We start from the raw sequence: 27,573 nt of genomic DNA on the forward strand, positions 1-27,573 counted from the left end.
TAATACTACAAAGTATGTTCTCTGACTACAATGGAATTAAACTAGAATTTGATAACAATAAAGTATCTAGGAAAATCACAAATGTTTTAAATTAAACAGCACTTCTAAACAACACAGGGTTTAAAGGGAAATCACAAATATTTTGGAAAATAATTTAAACCCAATGAAAGCAAAAACATATCAAAAATTATTGGATGCAGCTAAATCAGTGATTAGAGGAAATTTTATATTTTTTAATGCTTATATTAGAAATAAGAAAGGTCTAAAATCAATGACCTAAATTACAACCTTGAGAGGCTACAAAGAGGACCCAAAGAAAGTGGCAGAAAGAAAATACTAAAAATGAAACCAAAAAAATGAAATTAAAAAATAAGACGAGCAATAGAAAAAAAATTAACAACAAAAGTTGGTTCTTTAAAAAGATCAAGAAAATGGATAAATCTCTAGTTAGAATAATCTAGAAAAGGATGAGGGGGCTGTTGTACAGGTACAGAATACAAACTACCAATAACAGAAATGAAACAGGGCATATCCTGCCAGCATTAAAACGAAAACACAGAAGTATTACAAACAACTTTATGCCAATACATCCAACAATTTATATGAACAAAGTCTTTGGAAAATACAGCTAATCAAAACGATAGATTTCTGACACAAGATGAACTGTCCAACAGGCACAGCCTTCTACCCTCCAGGTTCCAAGCCCCCCAACCTCTCCTACATGCCACTGCTCAACTTGTCTTCTTAAAACATCTAGTCAGTGTTCTCCCTCCTACATTTCAAAATCTTCAGTTCCTGTTCGCTAGCAGTTCCTTGCCTACTTTTCATAATAATCTTATAATCTTCTACCATCCTCTAGCACATTCCTGAAGGCTAATCATGCCACCGTCCCTCAGATAGGCCAACCTATCATACCAAATTCCTTGTATCACATACCCCTTGCCATTAATGCCATCCCATTTCTGGCCAAATCTCAACTATCCTTCAAGGTTCACCTGGGTGCCATGCCCTCCAAGAAGCCTTCCAGACTATTCCCATTCCTCAGGGATTCCCTTCTGGGAATTTCATGGCAACACAACATCATTAACTCTGCTTTGTAGGGAGTCTGCTGTTGCCCTAGGTATTAGTCTTATTTTAGCAACTAAATTATAAGTTCTTTGAGGGCAAGGATTTTTTTTTTCAAACTTCTCTATCACTTGAGGCAATTATTCCAGGATTCAGCACACAGTAATGATTCAATAAATACCTGAAATCTGTTGAATGAATATGTAATACCAAGAACTTATTTCTACAGTTTGTATCAGACTCTCCAGGTTCTCATTCTGATCTCATCTTCAGTGTCATCTTCAGGGATTTGTCAGACTTATTCTAACAACCGTATTAATGAAACGTATGGTTACAGTAAGTGGAGGCAGAGGGGAGGAAGAAGTAGTGCTAAAATTATATGAAGAGAAGTATGGTTTTGTAGGTCACATAAGCAAAGGGGACTGAGTTTTACACTGCATTGCCGCTATCTGCTAAGCATACGCTGGTACCAGCAAGTTCACTGTCTCCTTGTCCTCTCCCATCTGAGTTCCTGCAGCACAAACCATAGGCTCCAGGCTCAAGGATGACTGCAGCTTATACCTCTGAACACATCTGTTCTCTTGGTTCATTATGTACCCACATCTGCTTGGGTACAGAGAAAAGCTACCAATATCTTCTAAGAAGTAGCCAGACACTAATACTTATTACCTCTTACCATTCCTTATAAATTCATCCAAATATATAAAAATCTTAACTGTAACCAAGTATTGGAGTGGCCAAAAAATTCATTCAGGTTTTTCCAAAAGATGTTATGGAAAAACCCAAACAAACCTTGTGCCCAACCCAGTGTGTGTATCAAAACACACTGCAAATTTCTTAAAATTTAAAAAAATAATAATAATTATACATTTACACTAATACTATAAATATCATTTGTGACTATACACACATTGAGAGGAAAAAATACATTTCCTTCGTGTTAAAGTCACCAAGTAAAGAAATCTCTCTAAACAAAAATCCTCTCAAATTCCTTTCCATTGATGACTTCCTAGCAGCTTCCCTTTCATTTAAACCAAACATAGCTTTATATCTGCATTTCATCCCCCTTCTCTCTAATTAGATAAATCTGCTCGCTCCTCTCTCTAGACAGATTAAAAGGCTGGGGTGTTTTGTTTTCCAGTATTTCAGCATTCTAACGCTCACAGCGCTGGGATGACAGAAAAGATCCTGTCATTTTGAGCAGGCAGGCTCCAAGGAAATATATCTGAAGGAAAATATAACACAAGCAATGAGGACTACTGGAAATAAACACACAGATTCCTGTCAAAGATAGCGGGTCACTCCAGCAACTTCCAGTCCATGGCCCTGACCCTGGTCCCGCAAGGAAGCCTGTACTTACCCAGATTGGAAGATGCTCGCCCCTCTGCAGCCCGGTCCTTGAGATCCTCAGCAATGCCCAGCTGCTGCTCGTGGTACTGTTTGGCCCTCTCCAAATCCTGCATGCACCTGGCAGCGTGGCCCAGGCCAGCGTAGGCCCGCATCTCTATGGCCTTCTCCATCAGCTCCTGAGCCAGCTCCAGCACGTAATTGTGGTAAGACATGGCCTTGTCAAAGTTCCTCCTGTAGTGATAGGCACTGCCCAGATTGCTGTAGGCCCGGGCTTCTTCTCGCTTGTTCCCCAAGTCCTTGGCTATCTTCAGATGCTGCTCATGGCACTGCACAGCATTCTCAAAGTCACCCATGGCAATATACACAGCTCCCATGTTGCCGAGTTCTCGGGCTTCAGAAAGCTCATCTTTGGATTGCTTGGCGAGAAGAACACACTGTTTGTGACTGGCCAGTGCATTGGGGTAATCTCCAATGGCTGTGTACACGTGGCCCAGACTGCTCAGGGCTGATGAAGCTGCCTGGAGAGAAAGGATAAGGCAGAGAAAAGAAAGCACATCAGAAAATGGCTTTGGTTTGTTTCAGCAGATAAAATGTTTGAGAGTTTGCCTGTAACCATCCAATACAATTTCCAATGGTGTCTCTATCAGAGGTCTGCAGACCTATGCAGAACTGAAAAACAGCGCTTCCACTCAGCAAGTTCCTAATAAAAGACAATGGCAATTTAATCCGTAACTTCCAATACCGAATCTCACAGAAACAGGTTGTGTGTCATGTAACTTTCATCTTAAAGACTTGACATGTTTAATATTGTGATATTATATCTCTGTTAATAGCTATTAACCTCTGCAGTTACAAGAAAATGTTGAAGAAAATAAAAATTAATTATTACATGTAATGTAACACAGGACATTCACAGAACTCCATGCACGGCTCTTTGCACTCCTGGGCATTTCTCAATTCTTGTCTTCTCCCAACCCAAATGGATACACTAACAGCAAGGGAGATATCAAGAATGATGATGGAGAATTCTGTGACCCAGGACCCACTGGAGGGTCCTGTTCTCTTATCTTTGCCCCCTCAGTGTGACTTCATCAGTGCTGTCTGTGGTGGAGGGCTTAGATGAGATGAGAACCAGAGGAAAACGACAGTCACAACTGTAGCCGTGAATGGGGCGGTCCCCACGGGGCCTCCCCACCGCTTTTGCTGTTCTTGTCTCTAGCCTTTTCTGGCCTCGGCCTCTTTGCAGAAAGATGCTATCTTCCTGGTCGCCTCACACTGCTTGCCACTCAAGCAGTTGTTGTCTAAAGAAAAGAACATGGCCTCTTTTTTGTCTTAAAGGTTTTAATGAAAATGCCTCTTTATTGGTATAGTGAACCAAAGGGAAACAAATATAACTAAGGAGATGTTACATGGGTTCATGGGTTTGAGGATCTTACTAAGTGCAGACAGTCTTAGATTCTCACCTCTAGTTTCTAATTCCTTTGCAGAGACATAGAAGCAAGTTACACTGCACATTTCCTGCCCTTCTTTTCATTCAGCAACTTGCCTGTCCTCCCCTCCCTTCTCACCAAACCTATAGCTGGAGCCACGTAGCCCCCTTTCTTTGGGATGCTCCCTCCCTCTACCATGAACATGTGATCCTGGCAGAACGAATGGTAAAATAAACTGTCACAAACGGTCAAGCAATCTTCACGAGGGCCCCCAGGCTAGGGAAGGCCATCCCACCTGGAGCCAGGGCACTGCTTTATCAGATGTGCTCCACGTCTGTGTGTTTCAGAACGTGTTTACTAATATTTTATAGCTGTGAGTGATTCGCTACTTTATTTCTTTGCCTCTGAAATAGAGACTTGAGACTGACCATCTTCACGATGCTTGCAAATTGTCTATTTGCCAAAGGTTCCATACAGCTTTAAGCTTCTTTTATCATTTCACAGATGGTCCAACAAAAAGACTGAGGAAAACGGACAGGAAATAAACACTTAGAAATGTACTTTTTTTGCATTTTTTTCTGAGTGGTGGAGAGCAGAAACAATTCCGTGAACATCACAATCCTACAGCAACGTGATTCTGGCAGAAGCAGCAATGATGTCACCCAAGAGCATGCCACTTGGACGTGAACTGGCCTCTGGTTCCTACTTTGGGAACCTCTTTGGGATCAGAGGTTAAGACTTCATGTCAGCACATTGCACATGGGCCTTTCTACTGCTCACAGCTCCCCACCGCACGCCCGATGAGCTTCTATCCTCCCTGCCGCAGGCCCAGGGGCTCAGTCCCTCTCTCTTCCGTCTGTAACTGGCCCTCCCCTCCTTACTCTCAGGGGTCCTTCTATGCTCAAGTGGGGCTAGAGAGAACACAGTCAACAAACCCTCCCATCTGCAAATCTTTGTTGCTCTCAAAGTAAAACACATGGCTCTTTTACTCTAGAGCTAGTGTAACTTAGAATCAGACGCACGTGGTTCAAAACTGTACTGCTGTTTCCGAGTTCTGGGATCTTTAAAAACTTCACTTTTCTGAGCCTCGGTTTTCCAGACAGATGTTTCTAGGACCCAGCAGTAAGCCAGGAACTGAGTGTTTTCAAACTTAGCCATGAGCCTTTGTCAAATGTGTAAACCATAAATAATTCACTAGGTAATTCCAAACAGTAGGTCTGGTTGGAGGCAATGAGCCCTTGAACACTGCAGGGAATAGATTTATAAGGCCTGGGGCAGGCACAGCACCCCAGGCATCACTGTTCTTAGAAACTTCTGGTTTATGGCAACTCCAAATGACAGCCCAGGGATCTTCTGCTTCTGGTTCTTCATTTCTGTAAATGCCAGAGAGACACAGGAGCTCATTTGCTCAAGCTCTCCTGAACATAAGGAAAGGGAGTACTGGGGCATTTCCCTTCTGGGGTGTGAGGGAAAGAGGGAAGAATGACTGCATTAGCTCTTCCCTGGCACCTGCCAGTCGCAGGCAGCACCATCAGGCTGGGACTCCTCATGTGTGTGTCCCGGAAACCGGCAGCTCCAGACAGGACAATATAGTTTGTGAAGCACACATCACAGCCTCCGAAATGAGAAAGGCTGCTTGACGCAGTACAGGAATGGAACAGGATGTAGAGTCAGAGGCCCTGTCTGTGTCACCCTGGTAAGTCATTCAGCTGCTTCACCTGTGTTTTCTTTATATGTAAACTGTTCTGATAATGACAGCACGTGTGCTTCCCAGGGTTAGGATGGGATCAGATGAAGCAGTACATGCGAGTGTCCTGAGTAAACTGAAGTTCTCTGTAAATGCATCACTAAGGTGTGGACGGATGTTTTATGACTGTAAGCTGGCAGGGCTGAGCTCTGCTACCAGAGCAGAAGCTAGTAACAGTACTGAAAACATTAGTCATTGTGACCAAACATCTATATTCCTATCAGTTGCCACTGGAAATGAAGGTCAGTGTTTTACAGCCGCTGGGCAAATAACATGTGATGATATTTATCAGCTAAGTGAATTACAAATTAATCACTTGTCTTTGTTCCTGTTCCTTCAGAACAAGCTTAGATCTGAAACAATAGTTTCAGGCTGTTAACGAGAATATGAAGACCCACTATCTAGGGGACTCACAAGCCCCACCTCAAGCAGATGCTATACTTGCCACTAAGGTTCACACTGCCTTTGTATATTAATCTCACTGAGATTTCTGTGCTAGAATAGCAGCAGCTGCTTCCCACAGTGGAAACATTTTGGAACATCTGTATTTGAATATCAAAATGCACACAAATAGTTATGCTAACAAACTATCTGGTTGGAATAAGACAACACTTTTCTCTTTTTACAAAAGATAAATTACTCATGTTCTTGCCAAAGCATGATTTCCAGCTGCAGACTTCACACACAGGAGTCATTACCCCTTGCTCTGTGACCTGAGTATTTGCAGAAGAACTGCACCTGATGAGTCCTTTCATGGGACATGAAGCTAGAGAAGGAAACTGGCTCATATTTTTTCAAACCATATTTAAGGACTTCCAGTTTGGGACATAAAACAGACACAGTCTAAAACTACCTGGGTTGCAAAAAACTGGACACGACTTAGCAACTGAACAACAACAAAACTACCCCAACCATAACCACATTGATGATACTACTATTAAACATTATTTTGAAGAATTAAACATGCTTTCTTTCACAGCTAGAATGTTTTTCCCCTTATTGTATGTATTTTCATAAGGGTTATACTTTGTGGGATGATTAAACACACATATAGAGAATATTTGACATAATTGCTGATTAATTGCATATAGTTTTAAGAATAGGGGAAATATTCCCACAACTAGTACCAGAAATGCACTTTTTCATCTTTACTGTCCCAATCCACACACACCTTGTATCCCCTGCCAGTTCAGTGCCCATGAACCCAAGGCATTGAGTTAACCACCTGCAACCCAAGAGGCAGAGGGATGGAGAAGAATAGGGACAGACTCTGGAATCAGGCATGTACGGGTTCAAAGGGAAAACTACATCATATTGCACAAGTTATGCCACATCTCCGAGCCTCAGTTTCTTTATATGTAAATGGAAATATTAATATTTTGCAGTGCTCTGATGAGTACAACGTAAGATAGAAATTGTAAAGAGCCCTTTTCAGGGCTCACAGAAGATGCTGAAAATGTTTAATTTTCATTTATTTACCTACCCTAACCAAGACAACACTCACTTAGTGTCAATCACTCAGTCATATCTGACTCTTCGTGACCCCATGGACTGTAGCCCTCCAGGCTCCTCCGTCCATAGGTTTCTGCAGGCAAGAATATTGGAGTGGGTTGCCATTCCCTTCTCCTGCGGATCTTCCCAACCCAGCGGTCTCATTTCAAAGACGTGGTAGAAGACAGATGACCAGAAAATAGAACGTGATGTTATGTTACCAAAACTAAAAGACAACACAAGAAGCTTGCCCCACGGATGACGGGAACAGTTATTATCTTCATATGCTAAAGCATATTGCTCATAATACTCTTCTGCTAAGGTAGGAATAAGAAAATTCACCCTTTACTCCAGGTCATTTTAGAATCATTGGTATATGCAATACAAAATGTTGGTAAAAATACAAAATGTTGGTAAAAGCACTTTAAGTGGTCAAAACTGACAAAGATTAGAATGTCTGGGGTCTGTCGGGTGGTTCATATAGTCAAGAAAATTCTCTAGACTTACACAAACAGAATCAACTAATTTTGACAAATGAGCAAAAGTAATTCAAAGGTGAAAGGACAGTCTTTTCAAAAAATGGTGCTGAAACAACTGGTCATCCAGATGCAAGGAAAGCAAATCTAGACACAGACTTTACACCTCACATACAAACTGACTCAAAGTGGATCACAGTACATGTAAAGTGCAGAACTATAAAACTCGTTAGAGATAGGAGAAATTCTAGGGGACCTGGAGTCTGGCAATGAATTTATAGATAAAAACACCAAAGGCATGACCCATGAAAGAAAAAATTACTAAGTTGGATTTCACTAAAATTAACAACTGTGCTCAGTGAAAAATATGGCTAGGAGACTGAGGAGACAAGCTACAGGCTGGGAGAAGATATTTGCAAAACATTTATCTGACAGAGGACTTGTATCTGTATCCAAAATATATCAAACATTCAAACAAACAAACAAAACCCCTTAAAACACAACAAGAAAACAATCCAACTTCAAAATGGACAAAAAACCTGAAAATACACCTCACCAAAGAAGATACAGTTATCTTCAGTATCCACAAGGCATTGGATCCAGGACTGCAGCAGGTACCAACACCTGTGGATGCTCAAGTCCCTCATGTAAAATGGTATGGCATGTACATACAACCTATGCACATCTTCCCATATTCTTTACATTAACTGTAGATGACTTATAATGCCTAATATAATGTAAATTTGGCTTCGCTGGTGGCACAGTTAGTAAAGAATCCACCTGCAATGCAGGAGACCTGGGGTCAATCCCTGGGTTGGGAATATCACCTGGAGGAGGGCATGGCAACCCACTCCAGTATTCTTGCCTGGAGAATCCCCATGGACACAGGAGCCTGGCGGGCTATAGTCCGTTGGGTTGCAAAGAGTTGTACATGACTTAGTAACTAACAACAGCATACATAATGTAAATACAAGGTAAATAGTCACTCAGTTCAGTTCAGCTGAGTCGCTCAGCCGTGTCTGACTCTGCGATCCCATGAATTGCAGCACACCAGGCCTCCCTGTCCATCACCAACTCCCGGAGTTCACTCAAACTCACGTCCATCGAGTCGGTGATGCCATCCAGCCATCTCATCCTGTCATTCCCTTTGCCTCCTGCCCCCAATCCCTCCCAGCATCAGAGTCTTTTCCAATGAGTCAACTCTTCGCATGAGGTGGCCAAAGTACTGGAGTTTCAGCTTTAGCATCATTCCTTCCAAAGAACCGGTGAACAATAAGTTCAAATTTTGCTGTTTGGAACTTTCTGGATTTTTTTCCCAAATATGTTTAACTTGTGGTTTGTTGAATCTATACATGCAGAACCTGTGGATATGGAGGGCTGACTATATATATATGGCAAAGAAGCATATGAAAAGATGCCCGCAGCATGTATCATCAGAGAACTGCAAGTTAAAACAACGAGATACCTACACACCTATCAGAACACTGAAAATCCAACACAACTGACAACATCAAATCCTGACGAGGATGTGAGCAATAGGAACTCTCACTGACTGCTAATGGGAATGTAAAATGGGATAGCCACCTTGGAAAATATTTGGGTCATTTCCTACAAACACACTCATAACATATGATCCAGTAATCATGCTCCCAAGTATTTACCTTAAGGAAATGAATATTTATGTCCACCCACAAACATGCACATGTATGTCTGCAACACCTTCGTTCATAATGGTTACAAGCTGGAAGCAACCAAGATGTCTTTCAATAGGTGAACAGACAAATAAAACTTGGTATATCTTTAGAATGGAATATTATTCAGCACTGAAAATAAATGATCGATCGAGCCACAAAGAGACATGAGGGAAACCTTAAATGTATATTGTTGATGAAAGATTCCAATCTTAACAAACTACACACTATGTAATCTCACCTATATGATCCTCTGGAAAAGGCAAAACTACAGAGAAAGCAAAAGGCTCGGTGGTTTCAGTGGGGGGAGAGGATACAGCACAGGGGCTTTAGGGCCACGAGACTATTCTGCATGACATTATAATTATGTACACAGTGCATCACATGTTGGCCAAAACTCACAGGTTGTGTAACATCAATAGTGAACCCCAGCATAAACTATGAACTTCAGTTAATAATAATATATTAACTATCGGTTTGTCAATTGTAACAAATGTACCACATTAGTGTAAGATGTTACTAAGAGGGGCAACTGAATGGGAAAGAGACAGAATGTGAGAATTCTCTGTACTATCTGCTCAATTCTCTGTAAATCTACAATTGCTCTAAAATGAAGTCTATTAGTTAAAAAATTAATAAATAAATTGGAGTTTTCCTCACTGGGGGAGTGGGCAATTCTAGGAAATGGAAACAGCACCAGCAAAGGCATGAAGTATGACAGAGAGTACAGTGACTAGAGACCAAAAAACCAGTTAGACCTGGGAGAGGGGATGTACTGGGGAGAAGTCTGAAAGGTAAGTTTGGATAAATTCTATCAATTTGTAAAAATTCTATCAATTTGTAAAATCTAAAATATATTCCATGCATGTTATTTCATTTAATCATTATAAAAACCCTCTTAAGTGTGTTATTATTAAATCCATTTGTGAGATAACGCTAGACTCAGATAAAATGACATGCCTGAAAATACACAACTAATAGCAAAGCCAAGGTTCACATCCACAGACATCAGACTCCAGCTCTTATGCTCATACACGCAGCTTATCCTCTACTGAAGAATTTATGATCCACCCATGGGGCAATAACCACCACACATTTAAGCAGGAGACTGACAGGATTAGATTCATATTTTCACATATTTCCACGAAGTAGCTGAAAAGGAGGGAGACTGGTACTAACAACAACATGTTTAACTAAAATAATGACTAATTAGAATACAATAAGATCTATGTTAGGCACTAATGATATAAGGGTGGAGAAGGGAAACCTTAAATGTATATTGTTGATGAAAGATTCCAATCTTAACAAACTACACACTATGTAATCTCACCTATATGATTCTCTGGAAAAGGCAAAACTACAGAGAAAGCAAAAGGCTCGGTGGTTTCAGTGGGGGGAGAGGATACAGCACAGGGGGTTTAGGGCCATGAGACTACCCACTCCAGTATGCTAGCCTGGAAAATCTCACAGACAGAGGAGCCTGATGGGCCACAGTCTATGAGGTTGCAAGGATCGGACACAACTTAGCAACTAAACCCCTCCATGATATTGGGGTAGGCTTTAGGGATATTCACAAGTTTGCTGGCATCTCTGCATCAAAGCAGGTAAGACTGCACCTCCCTGCCTGCAAGAAGTCAGGTATGAGTGGCAATACGACTTTTTTTTGGCCAATAAATGTGCTCACATCCATGTAAAGCTTTAAGAACCAGTGCAGGCTTCACCACATTTCCTCTTCTCCTTGCTACACACTGCTCCTCCCGAACTGAACTTCAAATGACAATCACAGCATTGCGGAACAGAGCCCTGGCAGACTTATAACACACACACAGCGGGCACAAGAAATCAGGCACTAAGATTTGGGAACTGACTATTATTGCAGCATAACCTCGTCTACCCTGACCACAATACTGAGCATAAATTAATCATTTTCATGCTCCAGTCACTATCTATCTAGTGGTTCAATTATTTGAATTACCACAGGTTTTTATATGATGGAATTTTAGTCATTTTTCTAGAAAAACTAAATTTGAGGAGAACTGGGTACTAAATACAGAAACTTAGCTAATCTTTGAAAATCTGCATTAATCTGTAGACCCCAAAACAAGGGTCTACTTGGTAGTTATTTATCCACACTGCAGATCAATTTAGGAGGAATTAATAGCCAACCAAATACAAACCTGTAGAAAGTGAAGACTGAGTCATGTTCTGCAGGGTCTATACACTCCCTACAATCTTAAATGACATCCACTCTCCATATAATGAATGTACCATAGCCTGAAAAATCTACCCGTGGTCAGCAATTGAGCTGATGAAGTAATTCTGTACAAAAAGTTACAATAATCACTAATGTCCAGAGTGGCTCACTCAATAGTCACACAAAACCAACCAGACAAAATAATAAAAAAGTGTATAATCTATGTTGTTGAGGACGCTGTCCATGATACCACCTGATGTCATCTTCATAAGAATCAATGGAAAACTCTCCTTCAGAGTCAATGCTTCTACAAAGCAGCTGCTACGGTTTTATCTTAAGAAAAATGTGAATCTTATAAGTGGTCATGTTTACCTCTTTGTTTCAGTCACCAGGAAGCTTATGATTTAATACAGAGCCTTCTTTTAACAGCCAGATAGAATTCTGTAATAGGTACCAAGTCTGCCCTGGCTTCAGCATGTGATAGGATCCTAATCTTCTCATTACTCTGATTTCTTCCCTTTCATGTTTTGTTTCCTGCTTCACAAATCCTTCTTGGATTGCAACAAAGAAAAAACAAATCAGCAAAACACAAACAAAAAACAGTTAAATATTAAGGCTCTTGGTAGGGAGAAAGCTTCCTGAAATGGGATCGCTAAGAATTGTGAACTCACAGACACAGCCTAAAGAAGAGACTTAAACACCGCATAAATAGGGAAAATTTTAATTAGACGATCTTTAGCAGTCTTCTAAATAGCATATTAAAAAGCAGAGACATTACCTTGCCAACAAAGGTCTGTCTAGTCAAAGCTATGGTTTTTCCAGTAGTCATGTATGGATGTGAGAGATGGACCATAAAGAAAGCTGAGCATCGAAGAATCGATGCTTTTGAACTGTGGTGTTGGAGAAGATTCTTGAGAGTCCCTTAGACTGCAAAGAGTTCCAACCAGTCCATCCTAAAGGAAATCAGTCCTGAATGTTCATTGGAAGGACTGATGTTGAAGCTGAAACTCCAGTACTTTGGCCACCTGATGCGAAGAGCTGACTCATTTGAAAAGACCCTGATGCTGGGAAAGATTGAGGGCAGGAGGAGAAGGTGACGACATAGGATAAGATGATTGGATGGCATTAAAGATTCAATGGACATGAGTCTGAGCAAGCTCCAAGAGCTGGTGATAGACAGGGAGGCCTGGGGTGCTGTAGTCCATAGGGTCACAAAGAACTGGACACGACTGAACAACTGAACTGAATACCATAGTTGGAATAGCTGGTTTGAATCTACTACTATGAGCTTAGAGAGCCATTAGTGATGGTTATAACTTCTCCAGAGCAACCTGTCAGCCTTTTCTAATGTTACAGGGCCAGAAGAGCTTTCACAATAATTATTTTTATCAAAATTATATTAGGGTTGGAAGAATAATACAATGTCAGAAAGATCTATTACCTAGACCTAAGAGTTTCTATCACAGGTGATAAATTATTTATAATGCCCAGCATTAATACAGCAATGTTTTCAAACCAAGAATTTGTAAATGTCCTTTGCAGATGCAAATTAACAGATTAATAAGGAAACAAGCTTTCTTGTTTGAGAAACTGGATGACAGATTAGCTATTAAGAGCAATTTATAGGTCATAAGATATGAAAGTTGGCAAGAAACACTACCTCTGCTGGCTCTATAAATAGTAAAACTGCATTTAGTTTCCCAGAGGTATCCTGTTAGACATTTTAATTATACTATAAAAACTGCCAGAATTTATAATGAATTCATTTTTTTTTAAACTTGATGCTCCACGTAAACTTGATTCAATACATCAGGCATCTGTGCTATGTGCTATAACTGCCAAGTTGCAGCCAATGCAAGAGTGTGTGTGCTGCCTCCTCGTGAAGGACTGCAAACGGTGAGGTTGATGCTGAATGTCAGACAGAAGAAGTGTTCCTTCTTAACATCTCTTCCAGGTTACCTAAGGATTCTCCTCCCTCCTTTACATCTTAACTCTTGCCATGGCAGCCACATGCTATCCCTCCAGAAAGATTTTTATAAGTAATTCCATTCTACATAGCTCTTTGATCACAAGATGATGACCAAGTGAAAAATGCTACAGTCCTGGTAGTCCCTCAGGGAAGTGAGTTTCACCGGGTATAGATTTTCTCACTCACTCAAAATAATCAGTTAAGATGACTTTTGGAAACTTCTTTCCCATTCTCAGTTTCACCTATATCTTCAGTTTTATTTGAGGGAGTGATAGGCAGATAACTTAGTCTCAAATTAGCTTTTTTACGACATAATTCACTCAAGTTTCTTATGCATCAATACTGGTTTAGTCCAATCAAAACTACTCCATTCCACACTTGCCAGCCAACCTGAATTTTAGTGGACTATAAAACATTGTTCCGTAGGGAGCTGGAATGGAGTCAACCACCCTTTGAAGACTGAATCATAAAAGCTGTCTTTGGCTGAGCAGGATGTAATGGAGAAATGTGGAGAGGAAAAAAGATGGAAAACACATATGTGTTCAAATGCACATATAAGACACAGAAGAGGCATTTCTTGGAAGGAAGAAAACCCAAGAAAAGGACAGCTTATTTACAAGGATAGGCTGATAAACAGTTTAAACAAGGAATCTTTTCATTAGCTGGAAAGGAGTCGGCCACGATCCTGGAAAGACGTTAGGAAATTAAGAAACAACTGAGGACTTCAGCTATCATCCATGAAGGAATATTGTCATGGCCCTCCCACTATGAAGAACAGGCCCTAGTGCAGGCTGAGACCTTCTTAAATTCACAACTTCTAACTGCTCAGGAATAAATGGCCCACCATCTCAGCTCTCAGTACTTTCACTCATTCTAGCAGATTCAAATTCTATCCCTTTTGGATGATTATAAACTCAGACTGCAGAATAAGAGACACGGGATTTTAGAGCTGGAAGAGGCCTTAGAGCTCGCCTGATCCATCAGTTTTCAAACTTTTAAAACATCAAATTAAAAATATGTGTGATAAATGTGATTAAAAGTGTAGTTGTTTAGGTTACTTACACTAGAGTGTACTTTTCTCCCCAGCACCCTTAAGAGAATCTATGGCACCCTGAAGGTTTAAAAACCACTTAGCAATAGTACTTCTCAATGTCTTTAGGTAGAGAAACTAAGACCAAGCCATGTCAAGTACCTTGGCAGCAGGTCAACCTGCTAATGACCAGCAACAGCAGGACTAGAGCCCAAATCTTTAGGCCCCCAACTGGTAAGCTCCCCAGTCTGCTTTGCCCACATGCCATCACAACATCTAACAGTCACCTCAAACTCAAGCCTCATCACCCTTCCAAAGCCTTAATGAAAGAAGTAAATATTACCTCAATTTCTTTCAACAACTAGTTAAAAGCTCAGTGTTATCATTGACTTTTCCCTGTCTTTTTGTCCTCATAGTTAGCACCTACAGCAGACCAGATTTATCATACTTGTAAAGTTATAATTATACTATCTTTTATTTAATAATCTTCACTTTAATGCCAATTATTTATGCAAAATATCCATTCAGAATTAATTTCTGACCATTTTATTTTAAATACTAAATATTACCTTTAAAGTTATATGACAATGTTAACAGATGAGGTTTGTAATATATTTTAAATACATAGTACTCCTCTTTCTAAAATCTAAGCCAGCTATTTAGTGACAAATTCAGTGGCAAACTTTAAAACTTCAGTCAAACTTTAGCAATTTTTCTAACAACTACTGATGCTGTCTCCTGAATAATAATACACTCAGCAATGCAGGGCAATACAGCGATTAGAACCGTCTAGGTTGAAATCCTGTCTCTGCTGGCCACCTTCCTGACTCTCTGTCCTTGTCTCCTTATCTACAAAGTGGGGGTAATGATATCTATCTCACGGGATTGTTACAAGCATACACTTAAAGAACTTAGAGCTGCATCCAGCACATCACAAGTATTCAATTACTGCTAGAGTTTATTACAGATGCTCAATACCAATAAAATCAAGTAAATTAAGTAATCTTAAAGTCATATATTCATTTAATCTGTTTTGTATACTTATTCAAAATTTAAGTGTACTAAATTAGTGCCTCTCTTTCTCTTTCTCATTATATTAATTTTAAAACCTGAACATCTCACTTCCCGTGTGTGGCATTTGGCATTCCCTGTGTCACTATTCCTCTCGCACAGAAATTATTTGGGTATACAAGCATATAAACATTCCTTCCTGGGGATATCCAGAGAAAGAGGACATCACCCCAAGATCTAAAAAAGGAACACAGTAAGTTCACAGGCAGAGGAACCAGAGATCAAATTGCCAACATCTGCTGGATCATGGAAAAAGCAAGAGAGTTCCAGAAAAACATCTACTTCTGCTTTATTGACTATGCCAAAGCCTTTGACTGTGTGGATCACAATAAACTGTGGAAAATTCTGAAAGAGATGGGAATACCAGACCACCTGATCTGTCTCTTGAGAAATCTGTATGCAGGTCAGGAAGCAACAGTTAGAAATGGACATGGAACAACAGACTGGTTCCAAATAGGAAAAAGAGTACGTCAAGGCTGTATATTGTCACCCTGCTTATTTAACTTCTATGTAGAGTACATCATGAGAAATGCTGGGCTGGAGGAAGCACAAGCTGGAATCAAGACTGCTGGGAGAAATATCAATCACCTCAGATATGCAGATGACACCACCCTTATGGCAGAAAGTAAAGAGGAACTAAAAAGCTTCTTGATGAAAGTGAAAGAGGAGAGCGAAAAGTTGGCTTAAAGCTCAACATTCAGAAAACAAAGATCATGGCATCCAGTCCCATCACTTCATGGCAAAAAGATGGAGAAACAGTGGAAACAGCGGCAGACTTTAGTTTTGGGGCTCCAAAATCACTGCAGATGGTAACTGCAGCCATGAAATAAAAAGATGCTTACTCCTTGGAAGAAAAGTTATGACCAACCTAGACAGCATATTAAAAAGCAGAGACATTACTTTGCCAACAAAGGTCCATCTAGTCAAGGCTATGTTTTTTCCAGTAGTCATGTTCGGATGTGAGACTTGGACTATAAAGAAAGCTGAGTGCCGAAGAATTGATGCTTTTGAACTGTGGTGTTGGAGAAGACTCTTGAGAGTCCCTTGGACTGCAGGGAGATACAGCCAGTCCATCCTAAAGGAAATCAGTCCTGAATATTCATTGGAAGGACTGATGTTGAAGCTGAAACTCCCAATACTCTGGCCACCTGATGCGAAGAGCTGACTTATTTGAAAAGACCCTGATGCTGGGAAAGATTGAGGGAAGGAGGAGAAGGGGATGACAGAGGATAAGATGGTTGGATGGCACTGACTCAATGGACATGAGTTTGGGTAAGCCCTGGGAGTTGGTGATGGACAGGGAGGCCTGGCATGCTGCAGTCCATGGGGTTGCAAAGAGTCGGACACAACTAAGCAACTGAACTGAACCGAAGTTCACTGAAGAAAAACTAAAATTTTAATTAAGATCTGAAACTACTTTTTAAAATGTTAACTTGTTATAAAAATATCCAAACTGACATTAAATATAGGTTACACTGATAGAGAAAATTTCTAATTACAAATGTGACCAAATTCTTCATCTTGTTAGTTACCAAATTTGTTCTCAGTGGTATGCTTCCTTTGGATAAAAGTGAATATCAGAAAATGTACTAAAGTGTCAAAGGAAACATGTTCTAAAACAAAAAGACATGATTCATATAGTTTCTATTTAAAGCAATAAGCTATAGGATATGGGTGGAAGGATGAGGAACACAGCATGTGAAAGGTCAGACTAGGCTTTCTTGAAGCCAAGAGTTGTCCTCATCTCTGAAACTTCAGAGTCCAGTGTAACAACTGGCACATAGCAGGCACTCGGCAAACACTTGAAGAACAATCCAAATTTAAGTCTGCACAGAAGAAGAAAATCCAACCCTCTAAAGTAAGAATACCAAAATCAATGTGCAGTACCAATACCTCAGCTCTAGTTTTGTTTAAGCACAATTCAAACACACTAAGACTTTTCTACAGCTCTAATCAGGGATCCAGAGACACACAGGGGTTTCTCAGTTGCACTTTGGTGTCTGTATGCCCAGAACTCACGGTCCCCATATCTGTCCTTGTTCTGCCTACTGCTCCTCATTTAGTCTTTCTTTGTAAGTCTGATGAAATCTTCTTCCTTTTACACTGTTCACATGTAACATGAAATGATTACACAGGAGCCATTCTTATTTTTATTATAGTATTATTTTTCCTGAGAATGATTATAATGGTACCCCCCCCCAAATAAAGTCTAGGAAATTTAACCTGGGAACCATGAAAATCTTCCTTAGAAAAAAATATACCATATAATAAGTATGACTACTATCCACTGAGAACCAGGCAAACCACGTTTCTTCAAATTAAAGTTGCCACCAATTTAAGAAGCACTTTACAATACGTATCACAAATAAAGGGACCAAAAAATTACAATTTAAAAATGAGAACATGCTTTCTTATTGACTATAAAATCATCCTACATGGAAGCAACCTAGATGTCTATCAACTGATGAATGGATAAATAAGTTTTGGTATATATATACCATACATATATGTGGTACATGGAATATTACTCAGCCACAAAAAGGAGTGCATTTGAGTCAGTTGCAATGAGCTACATGAACCTAGAGCCTATTATACAGAGTGAAGTACATGAGGAAGAGAAAAACAGATATATATTAATGCATATATATGGACTCTAGAAAGATGGTACTGGTGAACCAATCTGCAGGGCAGTAATGGAGATGTAGCTGTACAGAACGGACTTTTGGACATAGTCGGGAACGGAGAGAGTAGCACTGAAACATAAACGTTACCGTATGTAAAACAGACCGCCAGTGGGAATTTGCTGTATGATGCAAGGAGCTCAAACCCAGCGTTCTGTGACAACCTAGAGAGGTGGGATGTGGTGGGAGGAAGGTTCAGGAAGGAGGGGACACACGTATACCTATGTATGGCTGAATCATGTTGATGTATGGCAGAAACCAACACAATATTATAAAACAATTATCCTCCAACTGAAAATAAATAATTTTTTTTGAATCACATTTGTATCCCAGGCGTCTGCATTACTCCCTGGGCACCGATATAACCTCAGTGTGCTGTGTTTCCGCCTGCTTGTGTTCTGAACCTTACTTCACTCTTTATTCCTGTAACTTTCTTGTGGAAAAAAAGCAAAAAATAAAGACAAGTTTCTCAAATAATATTTGCCATGAATATTGTACCTGAAACTGTCTCCTCTGTCTGCATATTAATTTTAATGCCGCTATAGATGTAAAAACTGCTTAGGAAATGAGAAATTCAGGTAAGAGCAGAGGAAATGGGAAATTCAGGTAAGAAAGAGCAGAAAATAGAGACAGATCTCAAAAAGCATGAGGTGATACTATATATGTATGTATTTATATATAGTGTATATATAATAAAAACATATAAATATATATATGAAATACACATATATTGAAATTTCAAAAAAGCAACAAAACAGAGGGCTCTAGTGTTGTGAGGCTGCGAGAGCTAGAGTGGCACACCTTTTCTCCTTAAATTAAGGAAAACTAAATTCCCATGGTTTTAGTCGCTAAGTCGTGTCCAATTCTTGCGATCCCGTGGACTACAGCCCGCCAGGCTCCTCTGTCCATGGGATTCTCCAGGCAAGAATACTGGAGTGGGCTGCCATTTCCTTCTCCAGAGGAGAAGGAAACGAACCCAGGAATCGAATCCGGGTCTCCTGCATTGCAGGCAGATTCTTTACCAACTGAGTTATGAGGGACGTTAGTAAAAATTTCTGTAAGATGAGTAAAAGGATCGTGGTCTTATAGATCAGAAACTAGACTAGGCCACTAAAGAGGGAAAGGAAATAAAATTTGTCAAGCTTATTAAACACAATTTTTTATTTAAAAAAAGGAACAAAAAGAAAGAAAAACATATTCAGTGTATCAAGGAAAGAAAACATGAGCCAAGGGGGGAAAAAATCATCCTAGAGATTATTGTACTAAGCAAACTAAGAAAGAGAAAGACAAATTCCATATGATATCCACTTACATGTGGATAGGACACAAATGAGCACATCTATGAAACAGAAACACACTCACAGAGACACAGAGAACACTGTGGTTGCCGGGGTGGGGGTGGGGGAAAGATTGGGATTTGGGATTAGCAGATGCAAATTACTAATATTATATATAGCATGAATAAACAACAAAGTCCTACTGTATAGCTTCCCTGGTGGCTCACATGGTAAAGTATCTGCCAGCAATGCAGGAGACTCGGGTTCAATTCCTGGGTCAGGAAGATCCCCTGGAGAAGGGAATGACAACTCACTCCAGCATTCTTGCCTAGAAAACTCCATGGACAGAGGAGCCTGGTGGACTACAGTCCATGGGGTTGCAAAGAGTCAGACACGACTGAGTGACTAACACATACATACTGTATAGCATAGAAAACTATAATCAATATCTTGTGATAAACCATAATGGAAAAAAAATGAAAAAGATTATATTTATATGTATGTATAAGTGAGTCACTTTGCTATATAAGAAATTAATGCAACAATGTAAATCAACTATACCTCAATAAACTTTTTAAAATTATTTTAAAACATCCTGATTTGAGAGACACTAAAATAAGAAAATAAGTGTGCATTTTAGAGTTGATAAATGATACATTAGATGTCTTATTTACATTGTCCCAAATCCACACCAGACCTCTCGGAGGTAAGAAATTTTTACTTTTACTTTACAGATGATGAAAAAGACATTAAGCAACTGGCCTCAAGTCAAATAGCTAATAAATGATTAAGACTGGAGTTTAAACCTAGGTCCACCTGACTGCATATCTGAGTATTTCATTCATACGGGACTTCCACTTCCAGAAATCTCAGATAGAAAATGAGGAAAACAGAACAAGCACTTGCTCTGAAAGGGCCTACTTACTATTGCTGTTCACAATCAGGTGCTTAGAGTAGCTTAGCAGGCAGGTGTTTCTAATTTGCAATATTTAACAAAAAATGGCTATTGTCAAGCTGTATCACAAACTAGATACAGGCTCAGAATTTTAGCAGGATGCAAAAAAGAAATCTGCAATAATTAACCTACCTTGTTGTTTTCTGAGTAAAATAATGTTTTACTCTCTAACCCCTATATAGAAAAATTACGTCTGGGTGTCTTCAAGTTTCCCAACCTACCTTTGAGTTTCAAAAGAGATGTATTTTATTTGATTAATATTATCCTTGGGATGATATACAAATGCTGAAATACAATGTGAAAAGTTTAGGAATGTGCCAAGTCTAGGACTGGTTAATGTGTTTGGCATGCCTGAAAAATCCCAGAAAGCTGCTCCCAGCTGCCTGTAATTACAGACATTCATAGCTCAGTTGGTAAAGAATCCGCCTGCAATGCCGGAGACCCTGGTTCGATTCCTGGGTTGGGGAGATCCCCTGGAGATGGGATAGGCTACCCACTCCAGTGTTCTTGGGCTTCCCTTGTGGCTCAGCTGGTAAAGAATCCACCTGCAATGTGGGAGACCTGGATTCAATCCCTTGGTTGGGAAAATCCCCTGGAGAAGGGAAGGCTACCCACTCCAGTATTCTGGCCTGGAAAATTCCATGGACAGTCCATGGAGTCCATGGGGGTCACAAACAGTTGGACACAACTGAGTGACTTTCACTTTCACTTAGGAGATGTGTTATGCGTCAGGTTTAAGCTTATTCCATCTAGTGACAGAGATGGTTTTTAATAGCGGTACTGGGCTATGAGTTCGGCAGGACTGCCCAAATGTGCCTTAGTAACGCATGTGTGCTGGGAGCTCAACAAGAAAAGAGTTAGCCCAACTTTTTGAATGGCAGGGTCTATTTCCAGAAGGTTCCATTCAAAGTTTATGGTATTAAATACAGACTGCTGTAAGTTGTGTAGTTTTATGGAAACCTCAGAAGCTTTTTTCTGAAAAAATCTGGGATTAGGAATGGATTGGTTTACCTTGCTCGTAGTGAACAGTGAAAAGGGAGGTGATGATTCAGTCACTGTTAAAGAGAAAAAGCTGTGGGAGGGAGAAGATGAAGTGGTGAGTGATGACACTTCTGTTGATGCCCCCCTTCCAGATGGGGGTGGAACACAGCCTTTTCCTGCTCTGGCTTCTGCCCAAGAAAGTAGCAGCACATTTTCCCCACAATAAAGCACATGTTGCATCATACCTGATTATACCTAAAACTTATTGTACCGAATTTTTTGTAGTTTAGAAGAAAGACAGAGGAAATGAGGGAGAAAACAGAAAGATAAATAAAGTTTCACTTCCCAAGTTCTACGGTTACTCAATTGGTAGCGACTTTTTTCTGTGCTTAGTTAGTGCCCGGAATCTAAGATAACTAGATAGAAATGCTGAAGACAGGGAGTCATTCAGTCAGAGTAAGGGCAAAGATTAACCTGTTTTATATAAGAGACACAACATTAAGAGTGGAAAGAAGTGGGGAAATGCCAGTACTAAAACATTCATCTACCAAAAATAGTTTTGCATAAATGTGAAAGTGGGACAACTTGAACTTAATTTAAAAGAAACACAAAGCCTTGATTTGCATTCAGTGAGCTGTCAAAAAGACAGAAATTTGATTTTTTAACCTAATTTTTAGTGGAACAAAATTAAACCTGCCGCAGCAGTGATAAAAGGCAGAGGCCACTATCCACAACCACTCCAGGCTGCAGTCAAGGATCTGCCAGTCTTCCGCAGCAGCATCCAGATGTGCCCAAGTGAGCTACACTGCCCCCTGGGATGTTTCTTCCAACATCTTCTCTCTAACAAGATAAATAGTGGTTCTCACACTTCTCATGGGTGCCATCAGAGGCAAAACCAGAGCAGCGCATTAAACATGTGCTGGGTACTTGAGAGCAATGTGGTGATTAAGTCAGCTGGGGGCATCAAGGATGTGCTTCAGGGGGTTGGTAATAAGAGTCTGGGAGATATATTCATCATTGGATACTTAATAAAATCCTCCGCATTAACAATGTCCACTGGGAATTCTAAGTAACTCGAGCATACTGCGAATACCAGCTGCATTCAAAGGAGACTGGCCTCATCACAATGGCAGAATTTAGAATGGCACTGGAAGCACTTTACTTACGCACACTTCAAGAAAATTAGTATTTTGCAAAACTAACAAATTTGTTTATTAAAATTGTAATAAAATTTATTTACTCATTCATTCAACAAACATTAGAGAGGCCACTATGTCCCAGGTCCTGGGAAGATAAAGACAAATGAGCCAAGGTATCTGCTGCAAAGTCCCTCGCAGCTTGGGAGACAGAGCAGGACACATGGATGCAACAGAACCCTGGGTGACTAGAGCAAACGGAGACCCCAAGTTTCTCAACTTCTGTCAGACAGCTCAGAAAAACAACAGTGAGAGAATTTTTTTTAAAGCTGTAAGCTCAAATAAATAAGAAGACTGAGAAAGACACCAGCAGATGAGAGATATCCACCAAATTTTGGAAGAGGAAAAGCAGATGGATGGATGGTAACTGATTTGGTAAGACAGGGAAATGAAAACTAAACTGCCTGCAAGGAGGAGCGCCAAGTCCAGCTGCAGAACGCTGGAAAGAAACAGGAGCTGAGGCGCGAGGGCTTCCGAAGTTCAGGGGAAGGGACACAGGGTTGAAACAGAGAAGGGCATATAAACTCATACTGATATGTAACATATATAAACTTATGTTGATATAAACATATATGGGATATAAACAATGTAAGAAGCAATGAGAGCCTAGATCTGCTCCCCAAACCTGGCAAAGATGGAAGCCTACTTTCTATAGATGCTTAGAGATGATAGAAATGAAATGCTATACTGGGAAAAAAAAAAGCAACCAGTAAGCTCAGTAAAAGTCTGCATTCTGCATGATTCTCCTCACCCCACACCCTTCTTCACATTACAAGTCCCTCTGCTCCGCTCAGGTCCTACTCAGCTGGCAGCTTCATGGATCTCTTCTGGCAGCAGACTGGAAGTTTCTGGGGAAACTGGTCCAAAGGAAAGATGTGCACATATTAATATGAAGGGAATCCCCAAACTGAAAAAAAGGTTCTCTGTCTTTTTAACCTGCATTGAAATCTCTCGCTCATAAGACCCAACCAGACACAGGCTCTCATCAGTTCTAGTGCCTCACTCCTAACATGAGAGTTGGCCAAAGATGATCAGACACCTGAGGAAATCTCTGACATGAAGAAGTGACTAAAACAAACAAACAACAGAACTTAATAGGGAAGAGATGCAATGAGAGGATGAAAACCAACTTTCAAAAAAAGTCTGCTGGGACATAAAATAACATACTGCAGCCATTAATACAAGGTGCCACACAAAGGAACATTCAGAGAAAAGCCTTCAAATTTTCAAATGACAGCACAAAAATATCTTGTGAAGTAAAATAAACTGAAGAAGAGTATTACATCACAAGAAGTAGGATCTGAAACAATAACAAAGAAATAGAAAAGAGGGTGAAGGACAGATAATCCAATCAGAGGAACAACCCAAGAAGCCTAACATCTGACTAGCAAAGCTCCAGCTGTGGAGAACAAGGAAAACTTATAGGAATAAACTGTCAAATTTTTTTCAAAGAAACTTTCCCAGAAATTTTACACTAGAAACCCAGACAATGAAAAAGAAGGGGGGAAAAGCCCACTATAAACAGGATAAAGAAAAGATTCCAAAATATTCCAGAGGAAAAAAAATCTGCTAATAAATAATTAAGAGTCAGCGTAACATAGGGCTTCTCAACAGCAACTGAAAGCTAAAAGACATTCAGTTCAGTTCATTTCAGTTCAGTCGCTCTGTCGTGTTTGACTCTTTGCGACCCCATGAATCGCAGCATGCCAGGCCTCCCTGTCCATCACCAACTCCCAGAGTTCACCCAAACTCATGTCCATTGAGTCGGTGATGCCATCCAGCCATCTCATCCTCTGTCGTCCCCTTCTCCTCCCGCCCCCAATCCCTCTCAGCATCAGTCTTTTCCAATGAGTCAACGAGTACTGTCAAAATTTTGGGAGAATATCATTTCAATCTAGAATTCTATTCCTAGACAAACTATCAGTGAATTAAAGAATTTTGAGATGTTTAAAGTCTCAAAAACTTTACCTATCATCCAACTTTTCTGAAGGTGTGCTCTAGTAACATGTAAGTATAAACTACCCCCACCCCCCAAAAAAGATGCAATCTAGGAAAAAATGGCTACAAGACAGGAAAGAGGCAAAGTGAATTCTCAAGAGTCACAGGGGAGGGCTGTCAGGGGCCTATAGAACAACGAGTTAAGTTTGGAGCAACACAGAAAGGCCTTCAAGAAGAATTTCTCCAGAAAAAAAGAAAACATATAGAGTATTTGATATGTTTGGAACTCTAGAAAGGAGTTCTCTCGTTCAGTTGAAAAGCCTTATGGTAGTGACTGGTACACAGAAAAGCAAGCAAAACCAAAGCAACAACAAAAAGTATAGTAGGAATTAATTCTGATTTTATAATACAGAAAGATCATTGGGGCAATGTGAAGAATGGATTGTGGCAGGGGCAGGACTGGAGGCAAGGAGGATAGGTTAGGAGTTGAGTGACCAAGTCTGGAAGAAGTTATAGGGCCTGAACCAGAGCAACAGCAGTGGGGATCAACATGAGACCAATTTAAAGGAATGGAGAGCTGGGAGTATAATTTCTGATATAAACTCAATCTGTATCCTTAACTACAGTCTTGCTGATGAAGAATTAAGGCAAAAAGAATTTTTAAAGGAAAAAAAAAAAGGAGCGTCACTATAATCAATTAACTGGGTGGAGCAGTAAGCATTGCTTTTCTCATTAAGATGCCTAAGTAGTTTCAAGGGGATTCAACAATTCTAGTACTACTAGACCACTATGCTGGCCCTTTTCAATGACAGGATTAGGAAGGTCTTGCTGTTCCCCCATTTCACTGTGAGGCACGGAGAGAAGAAGTTAATGCACCCATGGTCACACAGCTGGGGAGTGTCAAAGGAGTCAACCCCAAGCCAGCTGTCCCCATAACCTAGTCCCTTAACTGTGGGCTTCATTCTAATAACTACTGAAATAAGAATTATCACTTCCTATCTGAGTACTCTGTGTCAGCACTGGGCTAAATATTTTACATGTGTTAACACATTTAATCTTCAGAACAATCCTATGAGATAGATGCTAGTATCATCCCCATTTCACAGGTGAGAGATAAAGTGAATTGCCCAAGGATACCTAATTAGTAACTGCTAGGACTCAGGGAGAAGGCAGTGGCAGCCCACTCCAGTCCTCTTGCCTGGAAAATCCCATGGACGGAGGAGCCTGGTGGGCTGCAGTCCATGGGGTCGATAAGAGTCGGACATGACTGAGTGACTTCACTTTGACTTTTCACTTTCATGCATTGGAGAAGGAAATGGCAACCCACGCCAGCGTTCTTGCCTGGAGAATCCCAGGGACGGGGGAGCCTGGTGGGCTGCCGTCTGTGGGGTTGCACAGAGTTGGACACGACTGCAGCGACTTAGCAGCAGCAGGATTCAAGCGCTTGCTCCTTGGAAGAAAAGTTATGATCAACCTAGACAGCATATTAAAAAGCAGAGACATTACTTTGACAACAAAGGTCTGTCTAGTCAAAGCTTTGGTTTTTCCAGTAGTCATGTATGGATGTAAGACTTGGACTATAAAGAAAGTTGAGCACTGAAGAACTGATGCTTTTGAACTGTGGTGCTGGAGAAGACTCTTGAGAGTCCGCTGGACAGCAAGGAGATCCAACCAGTCCATCCTAAAGGAAATCAGTCCTGAATATTCATTGGATGGACTGATGTTGAAGCTGAAACTCCAATACTTTGGCCACCTGATGCGAAAAGCTGACTACTCATTTGAAAAGACCCTGATGCTGGGAATGATTGAAGGCGGGAGGAGAAGGGGACAACAGAGAATGAGATGGTTGGATGGCATCACTGACTCAATGGACCTGAGTTTGAGTAAACTTGGAGTTGGGGATGGACAGGGAAGCCTGGCGTGCTGCATTCCATGGGGTCGCAAAGAGTCGGACATGACTGAGCGACTGAACTGAACTGAGGATTCAAGCCTAGTCATGAGCTGTGCTCATTCTTAAGAGCTGTGCTCTTAAGGGTGCTGCCTCATGCACCACTGGACCAGATCACTTTTTCTGCAGTTATCTTGATTCCTCTGAATCTCCTTCTTTCCCTAGATCCAATAATGGGCAAATCCTATTGAGGTATGCATGTCAAACAGCACATGGTGGCTAGCAAACATACTTTATTTGGTTCAAACAGTGTTTTTTGTTTTAATTAGGAAATCTCACATAAAAATCCAGGTTTTCAATTTCCCTAGGGGGAAAAACTCAGATCTGATAATACCAACCCATAGATTCTCTCACACAAAAAAAAACCCACCTAACTGAATAGTGTCTGTCTCTATCAGGTACTGAATATCTGTGTTTTCAAGTTCTCCACAGACCCCACCACTCCCCACATCAAACTCCACATTCTTTCGTAGTACTGCCTGGCTCCTATGGGCATCTGACTTTTGAGATCTGTTCTTTGGCCAGATCTTTCCCACTCTGGGCCTCTTTATCTCTCACCTGTGTTGTTTTAACAGTCTCTTAACAGGTCATGCAGCCTCTACCCCCTCCATCTACTCCATTAATTTCTGCTAAAGCATAGCTCTGACTATGCCATCCCTTTGCTTAAAAAACCTTTGATGACTTCCCAGTGCATACTAATCCAACCCCAGGCTTGGCAAGTAATGGTTTTTCACAATTGCGGTTCCAATCTTCTTTTTTACTATTATCACCCTCCTTACAACCCAGACCTCCTGGCATATTTGTTGTTCTCTAAACAACCAACTCATTTCCTGCTTCCAGGCCATGGCCCATATTTGTGTTAAATTTTTAATCATAAGAAGTATTCAAATGCAAGTTTATTTTTTCAAATTATGCTAGAGGCTTCTTTAAAAATCCTGGGTTATGAGAACAATGGAGGAATAAAGGATTATTACATAAATGGAGATGGAACAATTAGTTTAAAATATATAGTTCTTTCAAAAATAAATATCAGATAGATTAAAAGGTTAAACATAAGAAATAAAAAAAAACAAAAAAAAATGA

General features: G+C 40.4%; 1 protein-coding gene across 3 annotated transcripts in view; it reads right to left on the reverse strand.

Annotated features, from left to right (window-relative positions):
• Positions 1-27,573, reverse strand: part of TTC28 (tetratricopeptide repeat domain 28) — a 568,766-nt gene that overhangs the window by 155,248 nt on the left and 385,945 nt on the right. For all 3 annotated transcript variants that reach the window (XM_027956682.2, XM_015101419.3, XM_027956683.2), the window contains one exon: positions 2,426-2,933. In XM_027956682.2, the coding sequence (XP_027812483.2) occupies positions 2,426-2,933 (508 nt within the window). The remainder of the gene's footprint in view (positions 1-2,425; positions 2,934-27,573) is intronic.

The sequence above is a fragment of the Ovis aries genome, chromosome 17 (assembly GCF_016772045.2).
Source record: "Ovis aries strain OAR_USU_Benz2616 breed Rambouillet chromosome 17, ARS-UI_Ramb_v3.0, whole genome shotgun sequence".
Lineage (NCBI taxonomy): Eukaryota > Metazoa > Chordata > Mammalia > Artiodactyla > Bovidae > Ovis > Ovis aries.